This window comes from Pyrus communis, chromosome 4 (assembly GCF_041283825.1).
Source record: "Pyrus communis isolate YQ-2024b chromosome 4, ASM4128382v1, whole genome shotgun sequence".
Lineage (NCBI taxonomy): Eukaryota > Viridiplantae > Streptophyta > Magnoliopsida > Rosales > Rosaceae > Pyrus > Pyrus communis.
In genome coordinates this window covers 2516740-2543061 of record NC_142568.1, presented here as the reverse complement: position 1 = coordinate 2543061, position 26322 = coordinate 2516740, and the positions used below count along the sequence as shown (strand labels likewise).

Below are 26322 nucleotides of genomic sequence, written 5' to 3'. Positions count from 1 at the left end.
GGTGTAGGAGGTAGTAGGGTTTGCTAGGTGACGACATGCATGTTGTTAACTTGCAATCAAAGCTCACGAAAGTAAATACATATCAAGTTTTGAGAGAGAAGGTTGGTTTCTGATTCTGTAGATGAAACGACTAATAGCACCGAAGACAAGCATAGTTTTAACCGACTTTGTTGAGTCGATAGAAGGGTGGTGCACGCTGAGAGAATCATAAAGTTCAGTTGATGTTTCAGACGTGCACGTAGCCACACTGACGAGCAAATCCCCGAATTTTTAAAATTGATTTAAAGTTAACGTTATTTGTAACACATCCAAATTTTTTGGGTCGCAATATTTACAAGTAGCAAACCTGTGTCGTTAAGCTGTAAAACAAGCAGCTTAATGACGAAAGAAACAGCAAAAAAAATGAGTCTCCGCGTCCAATGTCTAATACTACTGTCAATCAAGCTTCTTCGATTTTCAATAAAATGAGTTTCGGCTGCCTCTGGCTCCAATGCTGCAAAAGCTAAATAGTCAAAGCTACGAGATATCCAAGCCCCCCGAAGATTTTTGGATGCGAAGCAAAAATTATGGGTTCAGGCGCCGTTGAGTTGAGGTATGAACAGCCCAGTTCAAATAGATGATCAGGGGACGGTTTGTAACAACAGTGATCAAGATATAGCCATGCCAGTTCCAGTTAAGAAAATAAAACTCCACCGACAAAAGGGAGCCTTATGTGAATCTCGGGGCACATAAACCAGTCTCAGAAGATTGATTAGGAAGAACCTGGGAACTTCAAACTGTTGAACTTTGGACCTGAGAACTTTGAGCTTGCAACAACTTTTTCATTGCATCGTGACATCTGAAAATACACAACGAAAACAAGGACATGAGACGCAACTTCTTCTCCAATAAGAAATCAAAGAGGAAGATAACTTAAAGGTAACTGTATTTGGATACCTCCAAGGAAGATGGTCAAGAAACATTGATGGTGACACAATAATATCTTTGAAGCTTTCTCTGTTTGCAACATAAGCCTTATGACAGTGTGTCTTTTCGTGAACTCTCTGGCTTTTAGATGGAGACATATTGAATCTTCTTGGTTGTGGTACTATATGAATTACAAGGCCTGGCAGATACATCTCTGGGGGATCCCTAGCTGTCAAACTTCCATATTTTGGGACACTTTCCATAAATTGGGACACAGGGTCATGGTCTGAAATAACGTCACTAGCAAAAGGGTTGGTGAATTGATCTTGATCACTTTCAAGAACTCTTTCCTCCATGTCAGCATCATTCCACAGGATGAAATCTTGATGCTGTTCCTGACAAGCTGCAATAGAAAAGTAATTTTTTTCAAGATCCTTCATCCGCTTCATGACAGGAGTCATGCCCATGATTATATGATAACATAAGTCATGCGGGTCTTTGTCAGAAAAAATTTTAACCTCATGATACTAAAAAAGTCGATACCTGCCACATCATCCTCATACTGATTTTCATATATTTGGTGGTTTAGTTTTTCATCTGAAGATGAATCCTTTACGTCAGTCCCATCTTGCTGGCACTTGTTTACATGACGGAAATGGCGCGCAAGCCTTAATATCATAGCCGTATCAGTTTCTGAATCTTGTGACATTGATGTAATTGCAGCTGCACGAAGCCGCATGATTGATCCAACTGATAAGCGTGCTGAGAATTCATTGTTGTATACAATGCTGCAGAGAAGTCAACGACTTATTAAGTAGAGAGGACAATATAAAAATATGAAACAAGTCACTCTGTTTTATTTTTTTTTTCTTTCAAAAATCAAACTATCAGTGGTGTGAGCGAGAAGCAAATTTACCTTGTAACAAATTCAGAACATGCATTTGCTACAACTGAGTCCACACATGGAAGGGCCCCATATGTATAGACATGCATATCTGGGTATCGGTGATATAGCTACACATATTTTGAGAATAAAATCACAGACAAGATTTTCATCAAAATCAAAATGGATAAAATTGAGAATAAAGCAAGTAGAAGAAAAATGACTCGCATAGATACTCTAATTGCATCAGCTTGTCTATTTGTCACAGTTGATGTGAGCATCCATCAATATTATCGAAGAGTGGTAGATTATCTACAGTACACTCATGACAGCCCATGGAGCTCATGAACACTACGACTCACCTATATGGATTTTCAAATCCTTCAGCCACTAACTAGAAATAGTATATCAAAGAAATGAATAAACAGTCACATTATACTTGTATACAGGAAAAGGAAAACAATAAGATAATTGCATACAGGAAAAGGAAAACAATCAGAGTACATTCCCAGTAAGAAATGACGTACTCTGAGCCCAAGCAATGCAGCAATAGCGCCTCCTAGGGAATGGCCTACTATGCGTATGCTGTACCCCTCGCACTCACATCCAACTCCAAGCAAAGAAGAAAGAAGGCTACTTGAACCAGATCCTGCAATTCCATCAATATTGACATTGTAAGCAAGTGTATAATTTGCCCTAATTCCAAAATTCATCTGCATAAACTCCTGACTATGAAAATCATTTACTTCAAACACTTGAAATATGGAGTATCGGATACTGATGTGCCCCCAGAACACCTGAATGCATGTCCAACACTCCTGATCACTTTTCGTTTTGACTTTCAGAACCGAAAGGACATGCCAACATGGGAACCGTTTGTAATTTTGAAAACATAAAGGTCAAGATAAAAATAAAACAAAAAGGACATAACAGAAAGGAAGAGTCAGAAAGTAAACACTCTCTTCTTTACTTGCTATGAAAAACAGAGGAGCTATGCTCTTCCTGGTTGTAACCTAAAAAAGAGAATGGCAGCGTAAAAGGAAATATTTTTGCTAACCACCCTAAAGTGATGGTGATGCTCACCACCTCATTGATTACTGTTGGATGAGTTTGATTTAATCTATCTACTACACAAATCTCGATTCTCTAGAATTAAAGTAACGCAACGGTAATTAATAGGATGGTGAGCAAAAATGCACTCGTGAAAAAAAAAAAAAAGGAATAGATACAAATAACATAAAGATCAATTGTGAATGTTCATCATCCGACCTGTGGTCTAAGTTTTATAGGATCATCTCCACAAAAGATCAGCCAGATTAAGAATCATTTAGCCATTTGATTACCAGCATCATCATTAATATTTTATCCAACAAACCACATTTCGCTTCATAATATAGATGATGAAACAGTTTTAAATGATTTTTTTTTTTGCTTTTGCAAGGGCAATGCTTCAGGGACCTAAAAGACGGATCGTTCCAATCATTGAGCAGCAGGCAACCAAACAGTGAAAGTCCGCACTTTTCACGGTTTGGAAACACCCACTCTTTAACCTCTCTAAAATACATAACTTACAATTTTTTTCAATCCACTTTCTTGGAGAGTTCTTGTATCGTTGTATCCTACAATGTTTGCATCAAGTATCCTCCACCTGTATCAGTATCTATGAACACTACTCTTAACAATATGTAGGAGTAAAATTAACAAACAAAAAGGTTTCAAAGATTTTTATAGTGTAATGTCCACTTGTCAGAATTTTGTTGGTGGATACTTAGTTTCCAGACTGAATCTGGACCACGCATTCAAGCAAAGAATCACCTAACCAATGACCTACATTCACAGTCTAGCAAGGGAACATTTCCCAGGTTTTCTAATATATCTTTAAATTATAGTGTTCCTGCAGTACACAAAAGCTCCAATATCTACATAACGAGTGACATAAAAGAGATAAATAAACAAAAAATAATAAATAAAAAAGTTTAAGCATGTCACAAGTGGGCCTACATATCAAAAAACTGAATTGCCAAATTGTGTTCGCTCATTGATAATAGAAATTGATATGGAGACCAACTTATCTAAAGCTTATTGTGCTTAAGCCTATTGGGAAACATCTTATCCCTCGGCTCATTTGATTTAGACATAAAGGACGGTGCTGTAAAACAAAAGCATAAAGAACTCAAAGACAATATTCTAAAAACTAATAAATAGATATCAATAAAAGATAATAGAAGTTAGATGTGCGTATACCAAAACAGATTTCAAAATAGCCCAATAAGTTCGAAAGGGAGAAAAAACAACAAGAAGGTCATCTAATTACCATCATCTCTAGGGCTGACTTCAATTTGCATGAAAAGATCTCTAGCAGCCTCAACAATACCAGAGTGCCCATGGTGCGGGAAAGATGAAATCACAGCTTGCCTCACTTGAGGATGAATATTAGTGCTACTGCAAACAACACAATAGATAATAAAAGTCTGACTGCCAAATGCAAATACAATGTTGATGGTGAGGGAAAGAAGCAGTAAACACAAGTTAGTGGTATAAACAGACAAAACAGAGTTCCAAGTACTAAGGAGATGTTATTACTTTATCTTCATTGACATGTTTTCTTTTCTCCTTTTTTTTTTTTTGAAGAGGTGGGGGCGTGGCCCGGTGGAAGGGAAAGCAGGGTTTGCGTTATAGACTTTTCAACACTGTAGTTTATAGTGGAACTTCCATGATAAAGTTTTCAGACTCTAAGAAGCACCAAATTATCAGACCATAGCACACATAAAAATAACTGAGAGAGAGAGAGAGAGAGAGAGAGAGAGAGAGAGAGAGAGAGAGATACTTTATCAATCCACCCAAGTCTTCTACAGACAGAGCACATTCCCTACATAAACTATCGGTTATTAGATCTTCTGGGGTCTCAGTTCCCCGAACAGCAATCACCACAGATCTTAGATGATGCAGCACAAGAACAAAGTATGCAGCTTTACACTTTGCCTGAGACAGAAAGTATATACTATATATGAGAGATTTTTAGATTATTAGCATATGCTCTAGACCCCATATTCCTTTATTTAAAGTTTGTGGCGATGGAACATTCTTTTGTTGCATACAAAGAGAAGATGATATGTGCTCTTTATGCAAGACCCATGGCTACAAAATGGGGTATAGCTTTGGAATGGTCATTTTTTTCTTGGGAAAATAGATGCAATAAACATATTTTGATATTTAGTTTACAGAAATGCGATAACGTATTGATCATATATCGATGACACGACGATGACATAACGACAACACAAGGATGATACAATGACAACATAATAAACAGTTATCATTGCTGCAAAACAATGCCAAAATATGTTTATTGTAGCTAATTGCTCTTTTTTCTTTTACTGTATAGGATCGGTTGGAGGTACCATAAAACTCACTGCACATGATGCATTTTAAGGTATTAAAGACACCTAGATACAATATAACCTTTTAGGTTTAAAATTACTAAAACTATGTATCTCTTGAAAGTTGAAATCCATTGGTCAAATATGTTCTTTAAGGGAAAGAACTCTTTCTTCCCTTCATCTCATATAGATCCTAATTTTCATGTGAGTTTATAATTCATAAGCTATTTTATTAAAATCAACCAAAACCTCTTGATCTAATCTCATGATGTAAGTTCATTAATCTAATATGTTCAAGCAATGCCATTAGGTTGATCTCACCTGGTTAACACGCCCTTTCCTAAGTACCTCTGGTGACAACTTAACATATTTTAGAAAAGCTGCTGCATGACCTCGCAACCAATTATCACCATCAAGTACGGGTCGCCTACAAAAGAGAAAAACATAATTACTAAGTAAGATTAAATGGCAGCAAAACTATGTTCTTTTTTTTTTTTTTTTTTTTTTTTTTTTAACTTTTCATCAACTCAAAAATTCCAAATGTCTACAATTATATTTGCAGCAAAAATGGTATATATCTATTATACATGTGCATGAGTAAGATACCCGATTAATTAACGACCTGTTACGAGTCCATGGGGTCAAAATCCCTTGCCTATAAAGCCACGCACATGGAAATAAAAAAGGATTTCTTCCAAAATCAAGTAATGGTCCCTGCAGCATGAAGTGCCTATAAATATAAAAGCCTTTGAATAATGAACCCAATCAAAAAAGAGGAAAAAGTAAAGCTACTTAAGAAAGTACTTTGTCATAATACCGTGTATGCAGCTTCTGCGAATTTATGAAGATCAGCAGCCTCCCTGATCTTCTCTTCAGGTATATCCATGCAATCTTCAAAGGATTTGGGTGATTGTGTCTGGTTCCTCAATAGTGCTAGACCTGGAAAAATTATATCAGTGTCATGCATGCCAAACAAAAAACATGAAAATGAAACGGGAAAGAGTAAGGTAGGGTACAATCAAGTATAGATGAATTAACAAGTGAAACTATCAGAACAAACCTGCCATGAGTTCCAGATGTCCTGTGCCTGCTGCACGATAGGCAACAAGATCACCGAGTAATCGAGCTACTGAGAAAACCTCATCTTCTTCCAATACACTCCTGGATTTATGAGAGACAAGCAAAATTAAAAACAAGTAGATATTTATTTTTAGATATAAAAATAAGCATGTTACTGTCCGTGTTTGTTAAGTATCATGTATTCAACTAAATATGCAGGACGTACAAGTATTTGACACGTCCCATACAGCACAAAGCCTCACGAAGGCCATGATCAAATACCTCCCTGTAATGAGCTTTCCATGCATCATCTTCAGTTGCATAAAAAGATCTCCATCTTAAAATATCAGTTCCTGTGAAACACTGTAGCAGTGCAGCAAAACACACCGTGAGCAAAAAAAAGCCCAGTATATGTTGCTTCCATGAAATATTGTTTGAAGTTGACCCTGCATTATAAGCATTACAAAACTTGTGAAATTCCACACAAAATCAGGAATATGAAGAATTCTTGAAAAACCGGTGTATGAGGAAAGTTTTATATTGCCCACGAAAAAGAAGAGGAAAACTTCACATTAGCTTTTTCTTTTCAAAATTTTATTTATAACCTTAAAATGGAAATCCTTGTCATTTAACAAAAAGAAGGAATATGTCTAGAACATGAATGAATTGTGAATACAAGGAGGAAGACACCTTACCAAAATTGCAATGACTTGATGTTCCATTGTCAGACATATGGCTAGCCATATTGTACAGAAGGTAAGATGCACCAATAAATTGCAGTACTGTAATAACTGTGGCAAACCGAGTCCACCAAAGCCATTTTTTGTACCTAACCTGTTCATTCAGAATATATTTTTTTTTTCACTGTTAATACAAGCATTGTGATACAAAGAGGTGTAAAACTAAGAAAATAAATCACATGCATATATTATATTATATAGGGCAATTGTAAATCCACTTGCATATCTTCTTGAAGCTTACATAACATTCACAAACTATTTCATTGAAAGACATAGAGCCCATGTATGCAAGGAGTGTAGCAGATTAGGAAAAATGAAAAAAGAAAGTAAATCAAGAAACTTATAAAAATTTCCAAAGAAGATGAGATGAAGCTGGATTCTTTCTCTAGCTCACTACTTGGTATTATAATTCGGAGCCCTAGTGCTAACTCATCTAGTTAACGTTAAGCATGACGTGAAATGGAATTTGACAAGGTAGTGGCACCAAGCATCAGGTGGCACACCTCAACCATATCCATAAAGTTCTGATGGCGCACTCCAATTCACCCATTAGGAAGCAGAAGGTGGTGTTAATTTGTTTGGAGTGATTCCAAATTTCAATTGTTGGTGTGAGGCCAAGAACGGGTGTGAGGCCCCTAGAGCGATTCCAGTTTTCTGTGTTTACGCTTCCACTAATCTTTCTAAGTTCTGCTGCCCTACTCTGTCCTACATCAACATGTGAAGCAAAAGTATAATAATCTGGTATAAGTAACCATCATATTCCTAACTCACATCCATCTAGTTTGTAAGAATTGTCGTCAAGAAATCATCTTTATCCAAGAGCCTTATTTCCACTACTTCTTGCCAAAACCTCTTCCTCTTCATAAGCCTATCGAGACACTCTCTATCCTCCACGTTAGATCAAGAACAAGGATTAGGCAATGTATAGAGCTTCCTGTAAAACCATAAAATTCCTTGACTAATTTCACCCTTCCCGAAATTTGAAAAAAAAACTGCTAATGATATTTTGAAGTATGTATCCTCCTCCTCCTTAGCTAAAGGAAGATTTGGCGCAAAACCGTGGTGTTTTAGGATTCATATAGCCGACTCCATTTAGTGGGATAAGGCTTGGTTGTTGTTGTATCCTTCTCCTTGAACACTATAAGACTACGCAATGTTCGGAAATGTAGCTGGAGAATACGTTTTCATCAGACCTTATCCCCAAGCACGCATTCAATTCGTTTCACTTTCTCGGCAACCAAACAAGAACAAATAGATAAACAAAACCCAAACAGGGGAATATGAAATGGTACAATTACCAATACATACCCGTGTCTCGTGGCGAAAAGCAGCGTCGACGGCGGCGGGGCTATTCGCGGGAGAATGCTCGAGAATGGTCATGGCGGTGGCTTCCTGGGCGAGGCCAGTGTTGACCATGGTGACAATTCTTACAGCGGCCAAAAAAGGAACGGCCATGAGAGGAATGATGACGTGGTGGTCACAGGAAGGCAAAGCCATGAAGAGAAAGAAGCAACCGAGAAGGAAAACCACGGCGTTGGCGACGCCCAGAACGACGGCGGCCCATCGCAGGTTCTTGAACTTTGAGACCCACATCGCCCTCCGATTGAAGCGAATTTGAGAAATTAAAGCAAAGTTGCAAACTTGCAATCGAATAGCACCATCACTGGAAACGTTGGATTTTGGATTGTCATTTGATTTACGAAAATGTGCCAATGGTTTGGTTTTTAGCCCCAAAAACACACAACCCAACGCAGGTGTTTGGGCGGGCTGAAATTCCCAAGTTGGATACGCAAGTTTAGTCCATGGAGAAATGCTGACTCAAGGTGAGACAATGCCTACATTCTCGCCTTATATTTTTTCACAATCTTTATAATAACAGAAATTGACGTTAAAATTATGAGGTGACAGATAAAGAATCTCATGAAAGTAACCTTGAGTCAATGCCTACATTCTCGTCTTATATTTTTTCACAATTTTTATAATAACAGAAATTGACGTTAAAATTATAAGGTGACAGATGAAGAATCCCATGAAAATAAGTCCACACCAAGAAATTAGTCCAGCCCTACCCAATCCACTGGGTTCCAGGAGAGCACCACCCAGGCTCCAATTACTTGACCCACTGACTAGGTGACTGATGTCAGCCACGTTCAACTTTTTGTTTTCTTTTTTTGCGCCAAGTGCGTGAAATACATGCATGATCTAAGGCGCGTCGCCCGATAGAAATTAGGGCTGGGGTCGAACAGGCGCACTCATCCATTTAGTTTTTTTCAGCCACGTGTCAACTTTTGAATCGTTGGTTTTCTGATCAACGGTCTAGATTATTTGGCCTAAAAAATCAGAAAAATTACAAGTGTTAGCATTGGCATATGTGTCAAAATCTGGGCTGTTAGTTTACAATATCTTTTTATAATTCAACGTCCATATTAATTAAGTTAATAAAAATTACTGAAAGATTATTAAAAATATATATAAATTAGTCAATGCCACTATTAGACAATCTACAAAAATTGTACTTTTGGATAATGACACGTGACGTAACGAGATTGGTTAAAATCCTATCTGAAAATAAAATAAAATAATTATTTTATAAAAATAATAATAACATTTTAATACGGATTGTCTAGGCTATTAAAGGTGGACATACACTTGAACAATTACTGTTCACTAAAAATAATAATTGCCTTGCTCAATAACGTGGACAGTAATAGCCCGATATATTTTAGGAGTGAAGTTGCTCTAAAGAGTCTCTTTAGCATTTATCTGGTCTATATACACCGACACTCTATCCAATGCTAAGGTCATCTCTCTAATGCATTTCTCCCAAACAAAGATCACTCATAACCAAAACTAAAACTTAAAATTACACAATAACGGTTTCACACTTAGATATCGTATTTACTTATCTAAATTACAGCACTAATGAAAACCAAACATGGCATAAGGCTTTTGCATGGCCGAATTTGTAGACGTTCAGTTTTTTAGGATATTAAAGACAAAACATAAAAGAGTGACTCCAAGCAAACAAAACTCCCCGTCGTTTTGTGAGGATCAGGGGAAGAATGTCTATCGTACGCAGCCTAATCCTTACTTTCCAATTGTTGGTTGGAATTAAGTTTAAAGTGAGTGGAGATATTTGCAGTTGAGGCAACAAGGAGAAGACCTGGAAAGAACAAGATGGAGATGGCATTTCCTGCAAGCCAAAGCTACCGTGTTATTGTTATTACTACTGTCTCTGCTGCCATCATACTTGGCAGTTGTTGTTCTTGGCCTCTTCGATTGTCTCGGAGCTTCGGTTGAATCGCGAACCAGAACTTGAACCCGAGAGCGTTGATATGTTGAGCTCAAGGTTCACAGATACCTGGTTCATAGGCCATTTCCAACTCTTTCTCGAGGTCTTTCTGTTCAGGTAGTACATTTTCCCGGACTGCACCAAACAAGTACGTACCAGACAATAATATCAATTACGACAAATAATTAAGACAAAACAACATCTTAACCTTGGTTAATTAAGAACATGTGTTATTGGTGGAAAATAAATAGATCATAATCAGACATACTCTCTTGCATGTACATTACTGTTTAAAATGACTAAAGGTCACCCCAGCCCAAAAAGCTCATCGTTTTGCAAGTGTCAGGAGGCGTCTACTATATACAACCTTACCCTTACTTTGCAAATAAGTCTTTCCATGACTCGAATTCGTGACCTTTCAATCACAAACGATCAACATTTCCGTTGCGCCAAGACTCGCTCTCTATCACACTATTCAAATATGAGAAAAAACTTTCTGCTAGGTATTAATCTTTGCATTACTGCACCAAACAATAATATTAAATTTCTTAATCTGAGATTTAATATTTCTCTTTAAATCAAAATACTCAAACTAATAAGATTTCAGTCTAAGATTATTGCTCAATCAAAGAGGTCAGAACCAAAGTTTCCCTAATAAAAAATATATGAGAGAGAGAGAGACCTCAAGATCAAGGCACTGTTCCCAATCCAATGGAAGGGGGTCTTTAAGTTGAAGATCAACGCTTGTTTGAAGTGATGGAGATGGAGCACTACTCCTCAGGTGGTGATCTTTGAAAAACTTCCTCTTCCCACAAGTACCATTGCTTTCTGCAGATTCCACTGGACTACTGCTACTACTACTACTTTTATTAAAACCCAACTGTGTTGGACCTAAATAGAGCTCCGGAATTTCCATTTTCCAGAAACCTTCACAAAACGAGAAGCCTTGTTAAGTTGAGGTCGCCCTCTTATAGGATTTGATATCACAAGAAAAGAGAAAGTATTGGTATATAAATGGTGGAGTGTGTAGGGCAAAGTATTGCTCTCTCTCGACCTATCTGGATTGCAGGAGGAGTCATGCAAAAGGTGCTTCTCTACTTAAAGAGTGCTCTTAAATTGCCCTCATCAAACGTACATTCATTAAAAGGAGGAAGACAGGCAAGCATGTACAAGGTGGCAAGTAGACATCACTTTTAATGCATCAAAATCCAACTCTCTCTACCAGCATTTAAGGGTCAATCTACACATACCATCTCTCTATCGAGAGTAGTGAACTCGGAAGTTGGAACACCGCCGCGTAGCGTTACTAGAAGTGGGACACATACAAACCATGTCATCCACTCGTATTAGGACATGTAAAATAGTAACGACACGTGATGGTAATCTAAATACACTTAAAAATTGCTCATCTATATCCATCTCTGCGCTAACATTTTCGTTTTTTGTTTTTGGTAAAGACATCAAATAATCCATCGCACATCCTTATCTCTCATTTACAACTATTACCAACAGAATCTGAATTCATATGCATTTAAAAACTCATTTTGTTACACAACATTTTAAGTGTGATGGATGATATGCAACCTAGTACTACTAGTCTCTTTTCTTCTTTTTCTCTCATCTGATGATGGAATCTCAAACCCACGAGAAGCCAATTGCTTAGACCTCGTTCGGCTTCTGAAGAATCAGGAAACCCTATGAGACACGAGCCGTTATACAAGTAGACGTCAAGCATCACTGCCCTGAAGTTGATCAAGAATCTGCAACACATTAGAAGATGATATTAAGTTCATGGCAATTCCCATCCACAAACTTTTCGGATTGGATTCTCTGCCTGATCATACAAGGCTTTCAATCTTCAACCATACATATATATATCGATATATAATATATGGGATATGATCAAGGGACAGACATTTTGACAAATACTTATACACGTTTTTTACGCACTTAGATTACATAACATCCAAGGGTTCTTATTTATTCATTAAAAGATATGGATGCTTATGTGGATTTTATCTAATGTTAAAGATAAAAATAAAACTGAAAAAAAAAAATCTAAAAGAAAATTGAAAATAAAATTAGACGAAAGAAACCCTATAAGCCTGCAAACAAGAAAGGAGTAGAACTCCATTGATTCGTAACCTCCATCGCCTTCTTTGTCGATGAGGTATACAATTAAATATCAATAATCGAAAAGGAAAAAGAAAAGAAAATAGAAGCAGAAATCAGTGACCCCAATCACAAATCAGTGACCCCATCTTGAAGGATGATGATGAAGTCCTATGAAGATCTTTTATTCATTTATTTTTCTTTGACATTAATTTCTTGAAAGCCCTAGGCAGATAGACAGGCTGCAACAAGAACCCATATAAATTCAAGCACCAAAACCCCATATTAGCAATAGCAAGCCCTCTCCCCGCTGGCAGAGAGGAGGACGAAAACGGTGACAGCATTGAGCTACCAGAAGTTGCAGACCTCACGGCAAAGAGGGAGATCTAGATTACGGATCAATGGAGTTCTACTCCTTTCTTATGCTTATAGTGTTCTTCCGGCCCTTTAATTTTGTTTTTAATTTCTTTCTAGATTTTAAGCTATTTCAGTTTTATTTTTATCTTTAGTATTAGTTAAAATCCACATAAACATCTATGTCATTTAATGAATCAATAAGGACTCTTGGATGTTATGTAATCTAAGGGTTTTAAAAAAGTGTAAAAATATTAGTCAAAATGTTTGTCCCTTGATCCTATCCCTATACATATGTATGTATGTATATTTTATTAGACAAGTCCTAAACTTTTAGGACATAGATCCTCTACCCATCTGCATCTATACCAGACTACTCCTTATCTTGAATCGTCCATCCAAAACTTTTGCAGCGAGATTTCATTTTAACAATCATGTCTGCCATATTTCTTTCATCAGAAAGAGTACATGTGACTCACTGAGAATAGACTGAATAGTCAGTGTATAGTTTGGTATAGTTTCGAGCGGGTAGAGGTTCCTGGTCCAAACTTTTAACTTTACAAGCACCTCACCCCTAAAATCCTTAGTCTTACAATGTATTCACTATTAGGAATCGTGAGTACGTGACCAACATAAATTTACTTACCTGCTGGTCCATAACAATTCTGAAATAACTTTTGTCAGAAAATATTTTCCGCAAGAACAAGTAGACACACAAAGATTTTCATTTTTCATGTGTAGTGAGTGGGAGAGAGAGAAGGAAGTATTTGCGAGTCTCAGCTGTCACCAAGTGAAGCTACAAACAATTCTTTTACAGGGTAACAATTGAACTATGGTGCAATGTCAGAACAACCATTTCAAATAAAACAGTTTGGAGCATTAAACATCTTGAACAATAAAACAAGACGAGTTTAACTCACCAGAATAGAAACCTTACGATCCATCCCAACATGGGAACTTCATAGAGGAACGCCTTCACAGATGGCCAAAAACGACTGCAAGAAAACAAGAAAAAGTCAACACAACAAAATTAAATATCAAATATAAGAGGATGCAGTTGATTCAATTTTCTGTATAGTGTATATACTTGCAGAGTTCATTAATTAAGTAGGTTGACTCTGGCCAACTTCACGACAGTTTAACGACTTGCAGATTCCATGAAGTTGAGTGAGACACGTCTACACAGTTATATATTGAGTATGAAAAAGTTCAACAAACTTCTTGCATGGATTATAGGGACTCTTGAGGAAGATTTAGGGTTTATACAATTAATAAAACATAAAATAAATTCATAAGGGTCAATTCCATGTAAGAAAAACTAGTAATCACGGGATAATTAGTATCCATGAATACATAACATTCAAAAAACACATAATACAAACATGCAAATATAACAATTGTTATTAAAATAAAAATAATATACCAATTGAGAAAACTAACAAGAACATAGCTTTCAAAAGAAATATACCATCCATCAACTAAAATGTCTTCAAACTCTATATTCCAATTGGCTGTACCCTTTTTCCCAAACGGCATAACACACAATGATGATTTGATTTCCATTGCAAAATCTTCCTTACATACTCCACAATGAACAAGATATAGGGGGATAACAATCACTTAAAACCCAGTTCCATTAGACAAATACATTATAAATTTGTTGACTCTGCCATCGGTTGAAAGCTTCTAAACATAAGAGCTACAAACTGAACATGTGTGCAGGACCATCAACTATCAGTGCAAACCAAGAAGCTTAGGAAAAACTATAACATAATCTTAACACCTCTGTCAACAACTTACTATTCAGTTTGTATAAATAAGTTATTGTGATTCCAAAGTTGTTCAATAAAGATCTCCTAGCTACTTGTATGAATAAAACAAAGACAACTTATCTCCAAACAACAACTCCGCCATGGCATGTTCATATTTAAGCAAGTTAGTTTGAGCCAGAAACAAGATTCTCACTGAATATGAATTAAATACAATCAGTTCTTCTGTCAAACAGTATTTATATATGTACACTGTAATAGCTAAACAATAAGTTGTAATAATATTTTTTCAATTCTTCATTCCAAAAAATCCTTGCAGACTGCAGGTGATTATTCTACAGCCCATGAAAAACTTGAACAGAATCCCAAGAACAATAACTGTGAAATCAAGATGCTGGCTTGTATATCAAGCATTTTAAGTTTGTATTTTGTACCTCCACCGGTAAACTAAAACTATATCTCTTAATACAAATCCTAACAGGCCCGTGATGATTTCACGAACTCTAGGTAACTAGAGAGTTTTGTTAATTCCATCAAAACCCACGACAGTCTAGATATACTACAGACTGAGATATTATTCAGAGCAGAGCACAATGTTAAGAGCAGAAACTAACCTGAACAAATTAAGGCAGCCATATATTTCCAAGATTATACCAACTATTGGCCACCGAACGAAAAGGAAAAAGAGACCAAGAAAAAAAGATACAGAGCCCTGCAGGAAAAAATCAACATTAGATCTAACTCATAATAGATAAGTTATATTTGTTCAACACAATGTCCAGTTCTTCCTCATTAAAAAATGCATAATCAGTTAGTATTCAAAGCTCATCAATGCTTAATTTTGCAAATAAATTAAGGGACAACAAATCAGATTGTCACTAGACTCACTACTCTATTCCCCCAAACAACTAATGGCTATGTTAAGGACAATCACATATGGAACAGAGATCTGACCAACAATGAGTGAAGATGGTATCTCAAGAAATAAAAAAAAAAAAAAACACTACAGTTTAAAATGCATGCTTGAGTAAGTCAAAGGTATAAAGTTCTAAATCCTCATTTAAAAACTGAACTTAGAAACCTCATATTAATGCATTTTAGGTCGTTGGTTGTTGCTTGTATATTTCAGAATATATTTTTAGGTTGTTTGATTTAAAGCATCAGAAAACATGTTATTGAATCAAAATAACAAAAAAGTGTGTTTCTGTAGAATGTTAACTGGTCACGACACCTAGTTGACCAGTCGAGGTACTCAATGATGTTTTACACTACTTGAAAGTTTTGATTTCTGACAGAACTAGAATGGCAAACTGATCCACTATTAGGGGAGCTGCCAATTAGCCCTACTATTGTTTAATAAAATCCTTGTTTTGTTTCAATTACCAGAGAGTTATCCCGTTAGTTTCACGTTTCAGCTGATGAAAATTGCATCAGGATTTTATACTTAATATTTTACACAATTTCTACTTGGTTACAAACTTCCAACACTTTAGTTGATGTTCTGAATGTTTTAGGGATGTCTATGGCTTGTATACTAGGGTTTCATAGTAAATGCTATTACAAGTTGCCTTTAATTAGATACCTTTCCGTGAGTGCACATTCGTGCTCTAAAATACCCCCTTTGGTTGCTGGTGTCTCAGAGTAGGGTTTAGTGGGGTTTAGGGCTTAGGGTTTGGGACACTAGGGATAGGAAGCCCTAATCCCATAATGGATTCCAAAAACAAAATAAAAAGGAAACTAATTTGTAAAAATCATGGAATTCTTAATCAGTTATATTTCGGGTTTATTTTACTAGCGTTTAGGGTATATGGGTTTAGAGTTTAAGTTATTCACACTAACAAATAATTTTGTTGGTCTAATCTTCACTGAATTGTAGAATGCCAGTTAAATGCGAAAAACAAATGCTGATAGAGTTCTGTTTATGAGTACCTACTGCAAAATAGCCCAAAAATTTACTCAGTACTAAAACTTCACTCATTAAAGAACAACAATGGATCCGTCACTGATACCGCTACTCTAACATAACCACGCTACCAAAACCAAATCATTTATGAAAAGAAACGAAAATAAAAAATGAGCATCCTAATAAATGATAAAGTGAAAGCTGCTAATTTCTCATACCTTTAAGTTTGCTTTGCTAGTGAAGAGATTCCATGTAGAACGCCAACCAAGTAAAAGGGCCACCCCAGTCAACCAAAATATCTGAAAAGGGAGATACAATCATACAACAAAATACAAGAAAATAAAACACTAGCCTAATTCCACACACATATATGAAGATACACATATACATATATATATGCCTAAAAGAAGGATTGGAAATTATGGAAACCCCTTACATTCCCTAGAGCAAGCAAGCCTCTGTCGAAGAAAAGCATCACACCCAGAAATGTGAAAAGGATGCCAAAGCCAAGGAGACCCAACCCAACCTCTGCAAAGTTCAAGCAAAACTCTTAAGGTTGTGAGCCACCCAGATCATTTTCTTTGATCCGAAATTCGAAAATCCAAAACAAAAACAATTCTTACTTTTCTGTTCACTCAATTCATAAGCCATCTCTGGGCAACTTCTAATTGATGGGTTCAATCGAAAACCACAAACTGCAATGTGTATGTTAAGAATACAAGAACCCAATGAAATTACGACATCAACAGAAACCCAAATGAAGGAACTTTGAAGAGAGAGAGAGAGAGAGAGAAGACCTATGTTGGGTATGAACAACGGTGATTTGGAGAGGAGGATAGCTCCAAGTTTTATCCTTTTCTTCTGTTTCCTGACCGGAGGAAAGCTTGTGAAGGTTATGGCTTCATTGCCGGAGTCTACAGGTATTGTGCAGATTCGGAGGTAGACCTAGCATTTTTCATCGGACCCATTAACCCGACCTGTTAAAATTAGTATTCGGATAGTATTCGGATAGGTGATAAACGGGTCAAGTAGTTAACGGATCAATCCGTTAATCATCCATTAAATAACGGATCATTTTAGATGATCCCGCAAAACCCGTTAACGGCCCCTTATTGAAGACTTTTGTGTAATTTCAACAGTCTTAATAGAAAACCCTCAGGGCTCAGGTTTCTCACATCTCTCTCGCATTGTCGCACAGTTTTGCTCTCTGAGACTGAGAGATCGCTCATCGGCCATCGCTGTGCTCCTTCTCTTCCGACTCCACCACTATATCTCTCTGGTAAGCTCCAATTCCCTTCCACAATTCCACCTCTTCTTTCATACGTAACAATATACATACTGAAATTTGAACATGGGTTGTGCTCCTTCCCTTCCACCTTTGGTTTTCTTTTTTTTCTTTTGTTTTTTTTTTTTAATTTTTTGGTTGTGTTTTGGATAATGGGTTTTGCTTTTTGTTCATGAGTTTTGTGTAAAATTTGTTCATTTGTATATTTTCTGATTAAAATTTCCATTTTTGGGTAATTTGGAGCTGTTAATTTACCTATTTCTTCACATCGATTAAAAGTAATGGATGACGAAAGAAGAAATGTTTTGCGATTCGTTAAGGCTCATGAAGTTAAAAGTATTGAGTTTGCGATTCGTTAATGCCGAGGTGTGTAATTTGGATGACGAAAGAAGAAATGTTTTGCGATTCATTAATGCCGAGGTGTGTAATTCATTAAGGCTCATGTTTTGCGATTCCGAGGCTCATGAAGTTAAAAGTATTGAGTTTGCTTTGTTTTGGTTGGTTTTTGGATTGGAATTGGGTTGTTGTTGTTTGGTTTTTCTGAAATTGATACGAACAACATAAGTTACTGCTCAGTGCTCAGTAAGTTTCTATATCCTCCCTATGTAGGCATCCTGCTCTGCTACTCATACTTACATATTTCCTTCTATTTTTCTCCTGGCCTTTGAAATGTTTCCCTTTTAGGTGCTTCTTATATTCATAGGTGCTTACTGCTTAGTAATTAATTTGATTGAGACTTGAGACACTGTAGTGAATTACCTAGACTTGAGACTCTGGGGTTTGGGTTAGATGTTTATTGTTTTCCTCTATTACATTGAACTTTTTTATCACTTGGAAGATTTTGTTGTTTTTACTCAGCAATACAATATACGCTTACACACTTATGCAGCACATGCACTCACACACTGTTGTTTTTCCTTATTTGATTATTGGGATGCCAAGCTTTAAGAATTTGTGTTTAATTTGATTCTTTGGTATACTCAGTTAATTAAGGCTTTTCTTAACTTTCTGTTTCCTAATTGAATTTGTTTTGATTCAATTGGGTTTGTGAGCTAAATTGCAAAAGCCCCCGCCGGGTGGGGGGGGGGGGGGGGGGAGATGTTTGGTTTCCGAATGGCTCTTATGGGTTGTGTATGAGGCTAGAGGATTTGAACTAAACCACGCAACGGACATTCATAATAATGTGCAAGTAGGTATTGCATATATAAGCTGTTTTTGCATAATGGTTTCATTATGTGCTTAGGTTGGTTTAAAACCCAGGTTATGTGAGTTTAGCGGTTTAATTGGAGGAATGAAAAATTAAAGTTGGCCTTTCATTGAAGATGGTTAAACAATTGGAGTTTGTTTTATTAGAAAGATGGTTACACATTTTTGGTTGCTCTTGTGCTGTTCTTTTCATTGTGGCTCTGTTTCAGGTATATAGTTTGGGGTTCTCCTTTTTTCCCCTTATTTTTTTTCACATTTTCTGTTCTTGGATGAACCTTTTTATTAAATTTGGTTTTTCTATCTGTCGTCAACTGGCAGTGAAACCCCATCATTGTAACTAGATAGAATAATTTAAAACCCATAGTGGGTTAGAGCATTGCCGCACACCAAACAAAGATGTCTCGATATGATTCGTTAGTTAGTTTTGATTACAAAATTTTGATTTCTTTGCTTTGTTTGGAAATTCGTTAGTTAGTGTTTTCTTTTCTGCTCTCAAATTGCATCTCAGCTTGTTAGTAGTCATATGCTAATTTGAGAGAAGTAATTTTGAACATTGTGTTGTTGGTATTCACACAGTTTATTCGTTTATGGTTAGTGCAGATGGATATTGATGAGGAGAACACTGAGGCTACAATCAATCTAAGTGATACGCAAGGTACAACAAGTGCACCAAGTCCTTCAAAGAGAAAGGCTAAAGGTATACGAGTAGGTAAAATACATCAAAAGAGATCCCGTGTTTGGACTTTGTTTGAAAAATCTAAGTTATTCCTCTTTTTATACTTTTTATATGCATGTACATTGATGCCTTTATTTCTATTTTATTTTTATATGTAGGAATTTGATAATATTTACCAAGATGGGTAAAGTTCAGTTGAAAAAACTGAATTACATCTATATCTTGAAGAAAAGAGACTCGATAGAAAACAAGAGTTGGATATTCTTTCATGGTGGAAACTGGAGCAATTTCGTTATCCCATACTTTCTCGTATGGCTTCTGATGTCTTAACAATTCCTATCTCAACTGTTGCCTCGAAATCAGCATTTAGTATTAGTGGTAGGGTGCTTGATCAATATCGAAGTTCTTTGTTGCCTGAAACCGTTCAAGCCTTTCTATGTACTAGAGATTGGTTTTTTGGCAAAGAAGGTAAATTTTATATTACTTTGTACTTTTTTCCTCACATAATCGGTTATAATTGTTTTCAATTTTTTCCTTTTATGTTTAGCTTTAGAGAAAGAGGGTGCTGACTTGGAAGAACTCACTGAAGAAATTTTTGACATGAGCCTTAACCAAAACTCGGGACAATGCTCCAATAGTATTAGTCTTGATTAAGCATGGTATGTATTTTAACTTGTTCTTTTAAGGATATTTTTCTGTGATGTTTAATGATTAGGATGGATTGTGCAAGATTAATGCTTACTTTTATTGTGACAAGCTTCTTACTAATGGAAATTTCACTTAAGGTGAATGTTAAGGGCAAAAAAGAAGCAGAGGATGCAATGCAAGAAGAAGGTTGGCAAAAAAGTAGCAGAGAATGCAATGCAATGCAAGAAAAATAGAGCCACTGTAGACTCTGTAGTGAGACATTGATTGAGAGTTGGAAAAGAGAATTACTGTGTTTTACTTCAACAATTTCTTGATCTATGTTAAGATTTGGAGACACATGTAATTGATCTGTGTTTTAATTTAATCAGTTGTTTTCCATTTTAATTGGCCTATTAATCAACTTGATGTTCAAAATGTGTTTCTACATGGTTCTTTGAGTGATGAAGTTTATATGCGGCAACCCCTTGGTTTATTGATCAGCAATGCTTGTTGCAACCATGGGTCATGGTTGTAGTTGTTTCATTTAGTTCTTGAGGTAAAGTAGACATGACAGGCATAAACATGTTTTGTGACATTCCCAATCTTGTATTCTTGTGCATCATAATAAAGCTTCAGGTGTTCATCAAATCACTCCATGACTTGCATATGCACAGAAACCAGATGAAGGAAGGAGGTGGCTAGCACAAGCACTAGGATGCTAAGAACGGGTGTAATTGATTTGGATGAAATGTGTGTGGAACAAAAAAAAAAAAAAAAAAAAAAAAAAAAAAAAAAAAAAGAGAGGTTAACGGGTGAAACGGGTTGTTAATATAAAGTTAGTATAATCAGGTGCAAATTGATGATGGGATCGATTTATTTACTATTTGATTGTACATAGGTTGTTAATATAAAGTTAGTATAATCAGGTGAATAATTTTTATTGTACATAGGTTGTTAATATGAAGTTAGTATAATCATGTGCAAATTGATGATGGGATCGATTTATTTACTATTTGATTTGTACTTAGACAACTGTCATTTTAGTTGTACATAGTCTCTTAAGGTAAATTCAATAAAACATACAAACAAAGTGAAGACTTATTTCTACCATTTAAGTTCAACTGCTTTGATCGGTTTCTAAATTATTTGGAGATGAGTGTTTTAAATTATGGGTACAATTTCAAAACCTGCAGCAAAGCGTGGGCATCTTTGCTTGTATTTACTTAAATAAGCACAATAATTTTTTGATACTTTTTTTCCTCCCACTAGAAGTGGGTTCAGTTTCAATCGATTTGGTTTTTTAACAAAACTAAAAGCAAACTGAAATTACAGTTCGGTTTTGTTTGGTTTTTTCAATTCGGTTTTACTTCAGTTCGATTTTTTCGATCCAGTTTGACTTCGGTTCTGTTGTTGGAGACGCCAAAGGTGGACATGCGGACGAGGAGGCCCAATTACTGGGGGATGGGGCCGATGAGGGAGTTGTCGTGGAGGTCAATGATGTCGAGGTAGGCGCACAATATGAGGTGCGACGAAATTGGGCGGATAGGAGAGGTTGAGGACGGTGAGGTTGACAAGGTAGTGGAGGTCAGAGGTGATGGGGCCGGTAAGGAAGTTTGAGGAGATGAAGGGGGAGATGGAGCCGCGAAAGGAGAGGTTGGTGAGGGAGATGGCGAGGAGGCTCTGAAATCGAGGCAATTGGGCTTGATGCACTATGAAAAAAAGAGGAGATATTGTAGGTTAAATTGGATTAATAGTTCCCGTGATGAGAGAGTATCGTTGTGAAAAAATTGAGATTTAAACCCTCGTGGTGAACTCCATTAAGATTTAAGCCTAAAATTAACATATTCCTTAACCTATTCAACCTGCATAACCAAAAGAGAGAAAAACTCATTCATCTAAGGCTATGAAAAGTTATTCCCATAATAAATCATTTTTTTTTAGTATATCGATATTTTTACACTAAGGGATGGAGAGTTCGGTTAAGCCACACAATGAACAACTTAATTTGGTATCGAATTTGTCATCCACAATATTCAAATTTAAGACCTCTCATTTTCAAGTAAAAAAGAATACTATTAGACCGTAATACTGAGTGGCTGATAAATATTTCGTTTACTTACCCAAAAGGAATGAAAAGTGTTGCGGCCCTTGCGGGTACCCTCCGAAATCAGGAATCACATTTCTCTGATATTCAAGGAATTGGATTACGATGGGAGAGGTCAGGTCGGGCAAGGTGGAATGGGAATGAAAATTTTCGTACTCAAACTACCCTCACATATTTTTTGAATCACGAGAATACCCTTTCTGCTTGGAGAAAAGGACATGACAGTTGCTCCCTCTTTTTCTTCTTTACTTTTTTTTTTTCTTCAACCAGCTTGGTTGAATTCAATTGTGTCGTGCAAAACACGTAGAGGAGATAAACAGAAGCAAAAATTTGAAAAACATTATTTTGGCTATTTATCAAATGAAAATTGTGTAAATAGTTAAAATTTATTGACAAAAAAAAAAAAGATTATAGAATTGTTTGGCACAAGGGCATTTAGGTAATCATATAAATTTTCATTCACATATTTTTGTACCACAATTGTATACCACTTTAAATGACATCTGATGTGGACAGTCACATCATCTAAATAATTAACATTTAATTTCAAAATGTTAATCAATAATGAATAAAAAGATTGTTAATTAAATGATAATTGTTGTATACGAGAAGTCTTCTTCTTCCACCTAAGATTGTTTAAGTGTTTTAATTAACAAAAAGATTGAAAATAAATGATGTAGCTTGTCCAACTCATTTGCCACCTAAGATAGTAAAAAAATATGGTATAAAATTATGGTAAGAATAACATTACTCAATTGGTTTTGATTCCTATTCTGGACAATTGTAAAAAGTTATAAAGGAATCAGTTTTATTTCATTTTGATTCCTAACAGTTAGTAAATAGTTTAATAAAAAGGGTCTGCTATCCCCACATCCTATTTTATTTCTCACACACCCTTGATAATTTTTGTCTGTTGATCTTCTTCAATTCATTTGATCAGACGATCAAAAATTAAAAAGGAATGTGAGAAGTAAAATGGGATGTGTGGATATCACATCTCTAATAAAAATATTTGATTTCGATTCTTGCTTACCTCGATTCAAAAATATTCCCAACCGAATGCTGCCTCATTTTTCTTTTGGTAAAAAGCATTTCGTGGTCTAATCATCAGTGGCTCACGTAGTAGTGCATCCATGCATGATAAAAGTATAATCCATTTTTCAGTTGTGATTTTTTCAATGATGTGTTTTATGGTGTTTGAGTTTGGAGACTTTGGACCCGGGTGCTTCAAGACATCTTGAAAAAGCACAAGGAAAATATTTCAATCAAGGTAAGCGTCTTCAAGTCTTTAGTTAAACCAAGGACTGTCCACCCGCTAATTGCTGATCAACTCTTTTCTGTGTTTGATGACTGTAAATTGCCATATATGCTTGAGATATGGTGTTGAAGAAGAGGCTAGATTTTGGATTTAATGGCTTCCAATTCAATCAGTTATTTCATTACGTAATTATCTCAACTTTATTCTAAAGTATTTCTCTTTATTTCTACCACAATGGTTTAAGGGCTTTAGTCGATACTCATTTAGTTATTTGTTAGTATGTTTTCTAAATAATAAAAAAAATCATGATTTGTTCACTGTTTGATCTTTCCATAAACTCTTTACGTCTCAATATTGTTTCTACTTCTCAATGTTTCAATATATTTGTATTTAATTGATCAAATTTGTGTCTTTACGGTTTTAAAAGGAAGTTTCAAAGTGTTTTCGAATGCAGGACAAGAGAAGAATGTGATGAGCCCCGAGAACAGTGAAGTAAGAGATTAAGTCTTGAGAAGTAAAGCATGCGAATCATTTTTGTTGTACATAGGTTGTTAATATAAAGTTAGTATAATCAGGTGCAAATTGATGATGGAACAATTTACTCTATGATTTGTACTTAGAAAACTGTCATTTTAGTTGTACATAATCTCTTAATGTAAATTCAATAGAACATACTATTGACCCTAAAAATTACAAAGCCTTTGTGGCGCGCATGCCAAGTAACTAATGAGCTAACTACGTCATTCGGTTGATGCGGGGCGTGCCAACTCGTCGGCCGAGGAGTAAAATTTGTTGATGTTGCATTGAGCGCGTTATTGACTTCTTGATCTTGCAACTGTGGCTGAGGAAGGAACACGTCTCGGCCTTCAATATCAAATTTGGCTCTCAGGATGCCGAATATAATAACCTGGTAACATCTCACTTTGCCAAGAAGGCTCATGAGATGACCTTTGCCAATAAGGATTCGAAAATCCTTCTCGACCAAGACTTGGATAGATAACCAGTCGGCATCGATGCAGTGTTGTTTATCCAAATTGAAGGTGCTCAGTGCTGTTTATCCAAATTGAAGGTGCTCAGTGCTGTTTATCCAAACTGAAGGTGTGTTGGCGGAAAAAGAAAATAAAAAATCTCAAGATGTTTGAGAGGTTTACGCAGGGCAGTTGTGTGTTGAATTGGATGAGCCCTTCTTAGCGTTCAAACCTTATATTTATAGAATTTGTAGTGCTCCGTTGCCGAAATAGATTTTCCCAGTTCCACTCTAACTCTTCTACATCCGGATATTGTGATAAAAACTCTTTGATAATATCACTTCGCCTTAGTCAAAGTGTCAATGTCGTGCTCCAATTTGTATTATTATCTTAACATATTAATTTGAAAGATAATTAATTGGAAAGACAGTTCACTTCCCAAAACAATCACCTTACTTTTCTCAAGAATCCGTATCCCCCACATGTTGCAGATGCCTATCCAATTTGCAATTCAAATTTATCCCATCTGCAAGTTACCCATGCATACATGAAAACCACGTATCCCAATAATTCTGATCAAATTGTATTGCCACCTTATCACCACCACGTGTAAAATCTTTTCCCATTGTTCCACGTGGCTTTGTACGTGAGTCCATTCAACCATAGACCCCATGCAGCCAACTAGATACCAAGCTGACATCCATCACCTAACCTTATTAGGTTTCCTATTCACCATTATCTTCGACTTGCTGGTCCATGTTAGGCCACGTGAAGTGGCCAAGAATCTGTATAATTTATTTTGTATAAAAAAATTAAGATAATTTATTAAAAGATAATTATTATGATTAAGAACTATAATATTATCTCTTAACAATAGCAAATTATCCTAACTTTCTTATCCAACGATTAAGAACCATGCTTACTCAACGACCTCAATCGCTTGGACCAATGGTGTAAAATCAGGTCCAAACACATACATACAAAGTGAAGACTTATTTTTACCATTTGGGTTCAACTGCTTTGATCGGTTTCTAAATTATTTGGAGATGGGTGTTTTAAATTGTAGGTACGGTTTCAAAACCTGCGGTAAAGCGCGGGCATCTTTGCTTGTATTTACTTAAATAAGCACGGTAATATTTTGATTATTTTGGTACTTTTTTTCCTCTCACTAGAAGTGGGTTCGGTTTTAATCGATTTGGTTTTTTGCCAAAACTAAAAGCAAACTGAAATTACAGTTCGGTTCTGTTTGGTTTTTTCAATTCGGTTTTACTTCAGTTCGATTTTTTCGATCCAGTTTGACTTCGGTTCTGTTGTTGGAGACGCCAAAGGAGGACATGCGGACGAGGAGTCCAATTGCTGGGGGATGGGGCCGAGGAGGGAGTTGTCGTGGAGGTCGATGATGTTGAGGTAGGCGCACAATATGAGGTGCGACGAAATTGGGCGGATTACTAGTTGGAGGAGAGGTTGACAAGGTAGTGGAGGTCAGAGGTGATGGGGCCGGTAAGGAAGTTTGAGGAGAGGTCAACGAAGGGGGAGATGGAGCCGCGGAAGGAGAGGTTGGTGAGGGAGATGGCGACGAGGCTCTGAAATCGAGGCAATTGGGCTTGATTCACTATCGAAAAAAAAAAAAAGGGACAGAAGGAAGGTGGGCCAAGGAGATATTGGGCTTGAAATTTAGCTTTCAACATATTTGAGCCTGGAATTATGTTAATTTTTTATAGGTTTTACGTTAAGTCACTTTAATTTCTTATATTCTTATTTTAAGATTTGTTGTTTCTTCGTTTTCGCTACAACGTTGAT

General features: G+C 36.3%; 3 protein-coding genes and 1 long non-coding RNA gene across 9 annotated transcripts; 1 reads left to right on the top strand and 3 right to left on the bottom strand.

Annotated features, from left to right (window-relative positions):
• Nucleotides 1-248: 248 nt before the first annotated feature.
• Nucleotides 249-8811, bottom strand: LOC137723446 (lipase class 3 family protein). Of its 2 annotated transcripts, none has more exons than XM_068462644.2 (14): nucleotides 8277-8811; nucleotides 6924-7062; nucleotides 6455-6674; nucleotides 6230-6330; nucleotides 5987-6108; nucleotides 5792-5883; nucleotides 5491-5596; nucleotides 4617-4771; nucleotides 4104-4231; nucleotides 2317-2438; nucleotides 1823-1920; nucleotides 1450-1694; nucleotides 937-1309; nucleotides 249-838 (listed from the first exon to the last, which is right to left on the bottom strand). In XM_068462644.2, exons 1-14 carry the CDS (start codon nucleotides 8559-8561, stop codon nucleotides 772-774), a joined length of 2253 nt encoding a protein of 750 aa, XP_068318745.2. In that variant the 5' UTR covers nucleotides 8562-8811; the 3' UTR covers nucleotides 249-771. The 2 variants fall into 2 exon arrangements, with proteins under 2 accessions (XP_068318745.2, XP_068318746.2); XM_068462645.2 differs by having other exon boundaries at nucleotides 4104-4228.
• An 877-nt stretch (nucleotides 8812-9688) lies between these two features.
• On the bottom strand, nucleotides 9689-11493 carry LOC148697293 (uncharacterized). Its single transcript, XM_088692264.1, has 3 exons — nucleotides 10943-11493; nucleotides 10219-10395; nucleotides 9689-10187 (listed from the first exon to the last, which is right to left on the bottom strand). Exons 1-3 carry the CDS (start codon nucleotides 11174-11176, stop codon nucleotides 10086-10088), a joined length of 513 nt encoding a protein of 170 aa, XP_088548390.1. The 5' UTR covers nucleotides 11177-11493; the 3' UTR covers nucleotides 9689-10085.
• A 147-nt stretch (nucleotides 11494-11640) lies between these two features.
• Nucleotides 11641-17367, bottom strand: LOC137722655 (Got1/Sft2-like vescicle transport protein family). Of its 2 annotated transcripts, none has more exons than XR_015961411.1 (7): nucleotides 17196-17367; nucleotides 17022-17093; nucleotides 16835-16926; nucleotides 16617-16697; nucleotides 15110-15207; nucleotides 12905-13721; nucleotides 11641-12263 (listed from the first exon to the last, which is right to left on the bottom strand). XR_015961411.1 is itself a non-coding variant. In XM_068461706.2 (7 exons), coding segments are annotated over exons 2-7 (375 nt in total). In that variant the 5' UTR covers nucleotides 17050-17093; nucleotides 17196-17367; the 3' UTR covers nucleotides 11641-12019. The 2 variants fall into 2 exon arrangements, 1 of the variants encoding a protein (XP_068317807.2); XM_068461706.2 differs by having other exon boundaries at nucleotides 11641-12020; nucleotides 13647-13721.
• Nucleotides 17368-17500: 133 nt separating this feature from the next.
• LOC137723569 (uncharacterized) lies at nucleotides 17501-20597 on the top strand. Of its 4 annotated transcripts, none has more exons than XR_015961414.1 (5): nucleotides 17501-17677; nucleotides 19490-19586; nucleotides 19724-20033; nucleotides 20113-20224; nucleotides 20351-20597. It is a non-coding gene; the product is annotated as an uncharacterized LOC137723569 (long non-coding RNA). The 4 variants fall into 4 exon arrangements; XR_015961412.1 differs by having other exon boundaries at nucleotides 19490-19598; XR_015961413.1 differs by having other exon boundaries at nucleotides 19485-19598.
• Nucleotides 20598-26322: the final 5725 nt, after the last annotated feature.